Source organism: Tetrao urogallus (assembly GCF_951394365.1).
Source record: "Tetrao urogallus genome assembly, chromosome: 5".
NCBI classification, from domain to species: Eukaryota; Metazoa; Chordata; class Aves; order Galliformes; family Phasianidae; genus Tetrao; species Tetrao urogallus.
In genome coordinates, this window is record NC_136818.1 from 63,703,256 (window position 1) to 63,713,255 (window position 10,000).

A 10,000-nucleotide genomic window follows, 5' to 3' on the forward strand; every position below is an offset into this window, starting at 1 on the left:
AAGAACCCCTATGAGCAGTGGGAGAACCGCCCCGTTTTCCTGGTCGGGAGGAGAAGCCCACCTCGGCATTCCCAGCGGTGGCATTGTTCCTGCAGCCTGCCTGCCCATTCAGCAGGGCTGGCAGCAAACAATGGCAGCCTGGTGCGACACTGAGCTCAGAAAAGGGGACAGCTCTGCTGCCTTGTTCCAAATAATACCCTCGCTGACAACCACTGGATTACATTCAAACACTTCTGTTTACATATCGCGGAGAATACATTTGATTATGGCTTTTATTGCCTTGGTGAAAGTAGAGATACCAAATGTGGTCCCGTGGTGAAGGGAAACCACAGGCAGGGGCACTGGTATGGCCAGGCTGCTGGCACTGTTTCCCAACCAGTCCTGGTCACCTACCAAGGTAACGGCACGTTTCTTCCTCTAGGAGGCAAAGAACATAGGGACGAAGGAAGGAATGATGAAAGCAAGGATTGTGGATGGTAAAAGGAATGTGTAAACTCCACCAACTTCGGTAGTCGGTCAAGACTGTAAATTTAGCACCATCTGTAGCGCTCATCACAAGTATCTTCAAGATCCTGAATCCTGCAAGGATGCTTGAACTTCTACTGAGGATAACAGGGTTTCCATTTCTTATGTTTCCACAAAAGTCATTACTGACTGGATGAATGAAAGAGGAAAACGGAAGGAAGGAAGCAAGGAAAGAAGAAAGATAAGATGAGGAGAGGTGAGGAGAGGAGAAGCATATGAAGGAAAGAAACAAACAAGAATGAGAGAAGAGCAAAGGAGAAAGGACAAAAAGTTTCTGCAAGTCAAGATGGCAGCACCAACAGGGGCTGCATGTCAGCTCAGCAGTTTTTGAACTCTCAAGCTGCAGATTTGGGCACACACTGCCCTGTAGAGTGCCATCCAGGTGAGGCAGAAGGGCTGTGCTGGGCTCCTTGCCCCCCCAGTTCCTTGCTCCCCAAGCCACGAGAAATAACTGAAGAATATAGAAGCACAGGCAGTCCCTCTGCTTTGCACACACTTTCCCTCAGGATCCCCCAGACGCTGCTGGATGCACTTCTGGCCAGAAGGACACTCGACTGTCTCTGCACAGCAATGCTCACCTGGCGTGTGGGTATTGTAGGACATCAGCCTTATCTACACTATTTCACTGACATCAGTCTGCTGTTCTTACAGACGTTTAGTCCATGATACTGGATTAGAGAAATGTATTTAAAAATGAAGTATGAAGTTCTATTTAGTGGACAGAACTCCAAGTAGAACCACCTGAAGTGCAGCTAGCATATTAGTTAACTTAGTCACCATATCAGACAACATCACATATTTCAGTCTACTTGAGTATTTTACCACGTAAAATATCCACAAATTTACTATGATTTGAACATATAGAATGAGCAGATCATAAAACATTGGGATCCCACCAGTAAAAGGGCAGATCTTGTCAGTCTGTAACACGGAACACTGCAAAGAAGGGACTTGTCAGCATTTCAACAGGATGCAGAAAGGGAAGGAAACCTGGATGGCATCAAACCCTAAATGCTCCAGTCACACCAAAAAACTACCACCTTCTAATGCATATGTATGTATAATAAAATGTGGCATTTTATGAAACCGACATGATATGTGATTAATGTGACAAAATATTCTACTACAAAAAATAGTGTTTTGTTGGTTTGGTATTTCACTGCTGTGGTGCTACATCAAAGTAGCTAAACATTACATTTGGACTATTTAATACTCCAAGGTATTTTCCTAATTAAGATCTATTTTACTGAAATAAACTGGGCTTGCATCTGTTTTTGTATTTGTGGCATGGTTTGGGAGTTTGTTCCTCCGCTAGGCCTTATAAACTGATAAATGCCTCCTCCTTACAGACAGCTCTGTGCAGATCAGTTTTCTTCCCCTTGCCCCCACACCCCACATCACAGACATATGCTGCAGTTCTGTTACTGGAGCCTCTGAGTGCAGAAATCCTTTCTGGCTGAAGCCACGAGCCATGTGATGCGACTGTATTACAGCCTCCCACTTCCACCCTTTCCCAAATAGCTGGTGTGCATCAGCTGTCATAGAAACCCAGAGGAGGCAGCTGTGCTCTGTGTGCAGGAGGGTGCAGGGAGAAGTGCTACCATTCCTCTGAAATTCAATAATTCCAGGTATTCTGCTGAAAATGATGTTTGATCACAGTAAATGTAGAATGTGATCGTTTGACTGTTGTCACTGACTTAGCTCTTCCAAGATATTTATCCATCTCAGAACCCTATGAAATCTGTGATGCTGCGACAAACAAGCTGCTATTCTGCACCACTTGTCCCTGTTTCTTTTTTGCAGTGATCACCCAGGATAAGAACATAATACTGCGATAATTTATGCAATATTTAGACAAATAGGATTTATAATCAGATCCCTAACGCCGACTAGCTTCACTTTTACAGCACAGTGCCTCTGACAAATGGAACAACACCAAATTTTGCAGTCTCTATTATATCTATGGATGCTTTCAAAAAATGCCCAAGATAACTGAGGAAGTTTGTGTGTTTGGAAATCAGCGCAGTCATTTATATTCAGCCTGCAAATAACAGCGGCACTGACTAACAGCTCTGATGGAAATTTGCATATTCCATATGCTTGCAAAACAGCTTTGAAAAATTTTAGTTGGTTTTTTTTTTTTTTTTTTTTTTTAAGAGGGAGCATAATGGGCAACGCTTCCCAAACTGCTTTAAAATCTGAATAATAGTGGACATGCTAAATATTTCTGAAATGCCTTTCATCATTTTTTTCTTCGGCAAATCGCGCTCACTACAGCTAATTAATTTTATTTTTTTAAATCACACATGAAGCTTCAGGCCCGTGAGAGCATCTTTCAACAAACTACTCTGAAAATCACCCTGCCAAAACAATGGATGTGTCTACAAGGCAGTTTTGCCACTAAGTCTGAGCTTCTGAGTGCTTTCCAAATTTCCATGGCGTGGTTTCTGCTTAAGACTCAACGCCAAGGTGGCAAAGTTGGTGGATAGGCTCCTTTGGAGCTCCACGCTGCTTGGATGAGGGTACAGACTAATTGGAAATACTGGTGTGGGCATAGTGGGAAGTAGCCAAAAGCAGATGTTTTGCTGGATATCTTCCAAGGCAAGCCAGATTTATCTGTTTGCTATCTTGTTTTCATAATATGAGAACAAGATGTACGCTTACAGTGGAATCTCTTATTTCCTCTCCTTCCTCCTTTCTTCTTTGGTTTAAAACTTTGAGAAGTTTTGGGCTTGACTGTTACAATCAGGCTATGGTAATAAAAGTAGCAATAAACTGAAATTTACAGAATTAAAAGTAGGATTAGACAGCTTAATATCCAGGAAACTGATTTTACTATTTTACTATACACTCCGTACAACGTAAGGGGGAGAGGGAGAAAAAAGCCTATTCTCCCCTTCTCAGAGAAAAACAAGGTAAAAGTCTTATTCAGCACTCAAATTTTCATGATTATTGCGTGAAACCAAGATGACCCTTTTGTCCTTTTTTAAGATGAATTACCATCGCCTCCCCGCTCCATTTTGTCAGTTTGGGTACAGCGGAGTCAATACCTTCACCTTGACACGAAAACTTTGTGATTTATCAGTTCTCCTGTTAGGCAGCGTTCCCACAACCTGGGGAAGCACAGCCAATCATGACACGGGGAGCAGACTTTGGTCACAGCTCCTTGAAAAAAAATAAAGCACTCTCTGATGATAGACAAATGTGTCTTGTTAGCAACAGCCAAAAAGCGCTTGACTTGTACTAATAACAAAAAGGCCATGTTGGTCACCATGGGTCTAAAGACGAAGCACCCTGTCACTGCCTTGGTTGGGAAATTAGCAAATAATGTTCCTTTTCCTTGATAAATGGGTGACAGTTCTCTCTCACCAATCATTTTTTAACATTTTGATGCATGTCTATGATCCCGCTGGAGGAACAGAAAAGTTTACTGGCCCTCAATTTTCAGATGATGAATGGAACACTCTAAATGTGCGATTTCTGTATGAGGTATAGTTCATTTTAAGCAATTCTAGTAAATGGGTGTCACTGATTAGGACAAATAGTCTACTTGTGCAATAGCACAAATGGTATGTCTCATTCTTCTGGCCTCCTTTGAGACAGAAAAGAAAGGGGACAACAATGACCCTGATAAACCTGGAATTGCTACTGTTTAAAAAAGAGCCATTATATAATATACATTATCCAGTATGCTATTGACTTGATGCTACTAAATCACTTTAGTATGTTTAGCGTTGCCCTATTAATTAAAAATGTATGTCATGCTGAAAAAAAAAGCCTTGTAAGATAAGACAGCCAGAATCTTTTTCCCTTTGACACTGATGTTTGGAGAAACACACATTGTGCTCTCGTGCAATAAGGGAGTTTGACATAATAATGGGAATACTTCCTGGCTTCAGCTTTTTGGTGCTAACTTTGACTGACTCAGAAAGACCTGTCTTGAGGAAAGGACAAGAATATTTGCTCTGTCTTGATTTTTTTTCAGCTTGCTAACAACCGATACTGGCACAAGGTCTGGTCGATAAATAACCGATACTGCAATAACGGTGACTGCAAGTTGCTTCAGGACAGCAGGAAAAAAAAAAAAGTAAAGAAAGGAAAGAAAAAGCAGATGCAATATATGTGATGTAGAAATGCTGTGGATTTCATTTAAAAAGAAAAAAGAAAAATGTAAGCCTGAGTTTTTTCTCTTAAAGGCTTTGCAATAAAAAACTCTGCCCATTGTAAATGTTTTTAGCATGCGTTTTGCAAAGTCACTACATTTCATACTTAGGACCAATAATTGAATATGTACAAGAAATAATCAGGTGATTTAAATTTAACTAAGGCATTAGCGCTTAGTTTAGCATAGTAAAAATAGTATGATTTGTGGGAGGCAATTAACAATCATTTGCTCTGTGGATACAAGTAATTTGTTTAAAGAGCACTGACCTATGAGACAGCTAGTTTGTGTTGGCTGTGATGGAAGGGAGCTATTGACTCTAAACAGTGTAACAGCGCCATTGACAGAACCACATTTGAATGCACACAAAAGATCTCTAAAATACTTCAGGAACATGAGATCGTTTAGAGGATGAAGTGGAGTGGGGGTGAGCCCAGGGAAAGCAGCCAAAGTGGAGGTCGTGATACGGAGGCAGGAATGAGCCCAAGTGAAGAATCTGGACAATGTATGACTAAACAGGGCTTCCCCCCCTTGATAGCGTGCCAGCCGCGTGGCGCGATCCGACTTCTTCAACAGGAATGCTCTATCAGAAGGAACACAAACTCCAAACGATTACTGCTTGAGTAATGGCTTCGGAGGCTTAAAATTGAATGCACGTCTTTGTGCAAAATAATCATTTTTATGTTCACATCTAGCAAATGCATCGCAGACCTGGGAATGGTTCCATGCATTCAACGCTCAGGGTTTTTCTGTGCCTGCTTTGGACACGTTTGCAATCGAATGCCAATACCTTGCACAGCAACTGGGTGCAGGCTACTGCAAATGAGATGTTGTCTCCTGGCAATCTGTGGTCATTTCTTTAAATGGGCAGAAGTCGTTACCAAAAGAACAGCCACAAAACTGTTGGGGTGAAAGCAGGCAACGTGAGCAGTGCCAACTGAGGTCCAGCCACGTCAGGCTGCGCGGCGCTCCTCAAAATGGTTTTAACGTATACCAGGTCTGTATTTATTTGTTAGGAAATCATTATGCAAAACAAACACTTAGACGAAACAGTAGTGCAGCAGCACAGATACATTGTAAATACAGCACTGCCCTTCAGCTGAAAGTAAACCAACGGAATCTGCAGGGCTTAAAATATGTGTATAAAAGTGCAATTTTATCTGTAACGTAATTTCATTTAGAAGCATACAAATCACAATTTGCCATAATCAAATAACACTGCAGCGCTTGTATTCTAATTAAAAAATAATCTCTGATATTTAATTTAGAAACCTGGAGGACTTTACCAGCAGAATTATGGCTACAACCTGAACAAACCCCACGGCTCAGCCAGAGAGGGAATTTTGGAAGTAACACTCCTAAAATTTATTATTAAACAAGCAGATGATACACTATTAGATATATATTAAAACAACTATTGTACCCAGTTATTAATTTGCACTATTCACTTTTAAATGCAGCAAATACCTCATTAATTTAATTTTAGGTGCCCACCAGTTTATACTGCATTTTACAGTCTAGAAGGCAATTTACTATTAACTGGCAATTACATACAGAATGATTGTTAATTCTGCTCCTAAGTGCTAGCTGCTTGAAAATTGTTATCTCTCTCTAATTTTTGACCTTCTTACAACAGGGGTGAGGTACGCTGGGAATACAAAGGACTAGTAGAGAAGAGCTGGACATGTCATTTGTGACTCATTCTTTTAATTCACCGTGCTAATCAACTGAACTGCCACAGTCTCCCAAGGTAATTGTATCTTTATAATAGTTGAAAGCAGTGGGCAAAAAGGCATGGATAGATGGGGAAAGGCCTTCCCTTTGCCTGCTGAGAAGCAGCGCGATACTCTTTCTGCGAGAGACTAATGGGGCCTTTTTAGAAAAATCTGGAACTTTCATATCTCTGCACCCTGATCATTTAATGTCTCAACTTTTGTACTTAACAAAGGCTTTGTGCACCACACTACACTCTTGTTTCATTATTCCGCAGCCTTGTTGCCCTATGGTCTACCTCCTGCCGGGAAGGTTAAATGTTAGAGTGCCAAGCCAGACTGCAAGCATGGTGGGACACTGATGGGAAACAGATGCCCTGGGGATTCGGCCCCTCCCTCGTATAGGACTACATAATTTTCATTTTCTGAAATACAGTGAGGCTTGGCTTAGTTCTCAATGGCAGCTGTAATTTCCAAAGCCTATCTCATTCACCCTATCACTTCAGGATAAAGCAAATCAGGCAGAAGTTGCACAGGCAGACAGGCTCTGCCTTTGTCTTGGGGTTTTCTGGGCGTTGGGATGTAAGCAGTTGTCTCCCTCAAAAGGTGTTTTAAATATGTTCTCCCATCTAAGCATTAGTAATGTACCTTTATTACATCCTAATGACAGGAGAAGTTCCTGATATTCTCACAATTCTTTGGAACATCTTTACCCAGCAATAAGAGAGAAGGATGATCCCAGGGAAGACAAAACAAATGGCTTTTGCTTGCAGTTTTCCTCACTTGTTTTCATTTGCACATTACCAAGAGATGCAATATAGCAAAACCTGCTAAATTTGCAAAATCTGCACTGAAGACATCAGTTAAAGACATTACTACAAAACAACTCAAAATTCAAAGGCCGTGCACTGAGAGCCAGATTGTCATCTGGTTCAAATCTGCGGCTTTCCTTGTGTGCAATGGAATGACACCAGCTCACAACAGCTACAAAACCTGGAACTTACTCCAAGTCTCTTAATTCATTCACTTTGTATTTTGCTGACCATGTACCTTAGCTCAAGAGACACACTTCTCATGATATCCTGCTGTAGCTTTGTCCAATCTGCATTTACAACAGCATTTTTAAGACTCTGTGATCTTGACCACATGCAGTTATCACTTTTTAGCAAAATGTATTAAATAATATCACTTAGAAATACATTACTAGCACCAAGAGAACCACAGCCACTGCCTCCACATTTGGTAACTCTGGTACACAGGTGAGGATGTGAGGTTTGGTTTTGCTCAGGTTGTAATTTCTTTGGGGATAGATGGGAAATACAAATGCCCACATCTGTTTGGACTGCACCATTCTGAAATGCTACCTTCAGCTACGAGTTCAGCAAGGGAACGTGGATGGAAACACATATCTTTGATGTGTTAACTGTTAAGTCCTAACTTAAAACTACCCAGGAACACACTTTTCCCATTAGATCAAAATTAACAGATAGAAACAGTTGCAGTCTAGTGGGAAAATATTCATCAAAATGCACATCATCTGCACATCGTCTGCAATCTGCATCATCTATCCAATAAGCACTAAGAACTCTGCCGGAATCCCTACAGTCTGTCGAGTAAACAGTTAAAGGCGATTTGTTTTCGAAAGGGAGATTGATTCATCACATCAAATTTATTACCTAGAATCCTCATCCAAAAGCACCATAAATTAAATTGCTATTTCTCCATTTTTCCCCCCCAGCATCTTAGTTAAACTCATTCTTAAATGCCAAAAAAACTGCAATACACATTTTAGATAAATGTTAGCAATACTTCATCCCAAAGTAAGACTTCTCATGTTAGAAACACTGCAAACCACAAAGTTCCTATTTTTCCTTGCGCTCTTACAAATCGAAATCAAATGTATTTAGAAGAATTGGCATAAATAAGTCCTTTCCAGGGTTATGACTTTTTATCCCAAGTCTCAGGTCTGCAGGAATTTTCAGAGCCAGATTGCAAATAGGGTTGGATAAAGTTCTTTGGAGCCAACAACAGCTACTTGATCCTGTGCCTAAAACTTCAACTGAACCTTTAGGGAAGTTCAAGAAATTTGGATAGATATTCCGAAAAATATTTTTCTCACTGAATACTTCTGAACTCCTTTCCCTGGTTGGAGCAGAGGAGGACGTAACAGTGACAATCTACTTCTGGCTGCAATGAAAACAGGAAGTAACTGGCATCTTGTGCGAGCTCGATCTCATGAGATATCAAGACATTATGAAGACCTGATTGAGACTCAGAAGCGAATGAAGAAGCTGTGTGCTTACCGGTGTAGACAAATCGGCCGGGAGCACCTTTGCAGAACTGTTTGGATTTGTAGGAAAGAGTCACTTCCACAACCCCTGGAATGTGCCGTGGCGGTGTCTGAACTCTGATGGCGTGGGGTGTTATCAGCTACGAAAGTCATACAGAAAATATGCCTTAAATCAAGGTGGCACAGATAAGACCTAAGGCAGACCATTTACATAATTAAGCAAATGACTTGAAATGGGTCTCGTGGTCTCAAAATCCTCCCTCCTTGCTGTCACAGTTGAAGATAGAGGTTCTATAGGGTTTTGTGTTGTGGTGGGTTGTTTTTTTTTTTTTTTTTTAAGAAAAAGCTCTGTAAACGATCCCCGGTTTTAGTTTGCAGGAAAGGCCACAGGGTATCATTCATATGAAAATTGCCTCCATATGTCTCCTTAAGGCTACTTCTAGCAATTTTAACACTAATTGTCCAATTGTAGTGGGAGACCTCCTGCAGCAAGTCTTCCACTAGAGGGCCGTGATGTGCCTCCAGTACATCCCTCTGCACAGCCGAGTGTCACACGCGGATCCATGGCTAAAAAGGCACTGTGAAATAAAATCTCATGATACCTCATGTCAATAGCCTATCGACAGCTTGTTAAAATCATTCATGGAAAAATGTTACAGTTCAAAGCCCACCAATTTAGATAGCTTACCTCACTCCAGACCAACATAGTCCCAAATACGACTTGTAAGCCATCAAAGAAGTTGTCTCCGATTATGATGACAGTGGCCCCACCAGTAGTCCAGCCTTCACTAGGACTGATGGCCTTTATGCACGGAGTAGCTGCTTGTACAAGACAGAAAATCAAGACCTTAATACCCCTTCTTTTCTGACATGAGACCTCTTTGCCAATGACAAACCATGCAAAGCACAATAGGAGGAAAAGTGCATGATTTCTCCAGGAGGCATACAAAGGGCAATCATATATCAGCATGTTGATGTATTTAAAGCAAACTATTAAATGTTTTATAAAGCAAAGGCCAAGCAGCAGAACACTGGTGAGCAAGAAAAAACTGGCTTGATATAGCAAATTATATGTCAGGGCAAATATGGCTATTACAAATGATTAAGCATCGCATGCATGTGGCATGTCGATTTATCTGCTTTGCTGTACAGATCTAAGCAGAGTCAATCAAAAGGTTGTTGAGGGAGATGGAAGAGCAAATGCTCTGAATTTCGATTCCTCATAAGCAGCTAATTGGGTTGGGCTTTTTCATCCGCGAACTTTGCCTTTTGGTTCAAAACTTCATTTTCCTCTGTCACTCCGTAATTACT

The 10,000-nt window shown here is 41.1% G+C and overlaps 1 protein-coding gene across 4 annotated transcripts in view; it reads right to left on the bottom strand.

Moving 5' to 3' along the window:
• Positions 1 to 10,000, bottom strand: part of EBF3 (EBF transcription factor 3) — a gene marked incomplete at both ends in the record, with an annotated part of 110,247 nt that overhangs the window by 21,328 nt on the left and 78,919 nt on the right. For all 4 annotated transcript variants that reach the window (XM_079536538.1, XM_079536537.1, XM_079536536.1 and 1 more), the window contains 2 exons: positions 8,703 to 8,829; positions 9,378 to 9,508. In XM_079536538.1, coding sequence (XP_079392664.1) covers positions 8,703 to 8,829; positions 9,378 to 9,508 — 258 coding nt within the window. The remainder of the gene's footprint in view (positions 1 to 8,702; positions 8,830 to 9,377; positions 9,509 to 10,000) is intronic.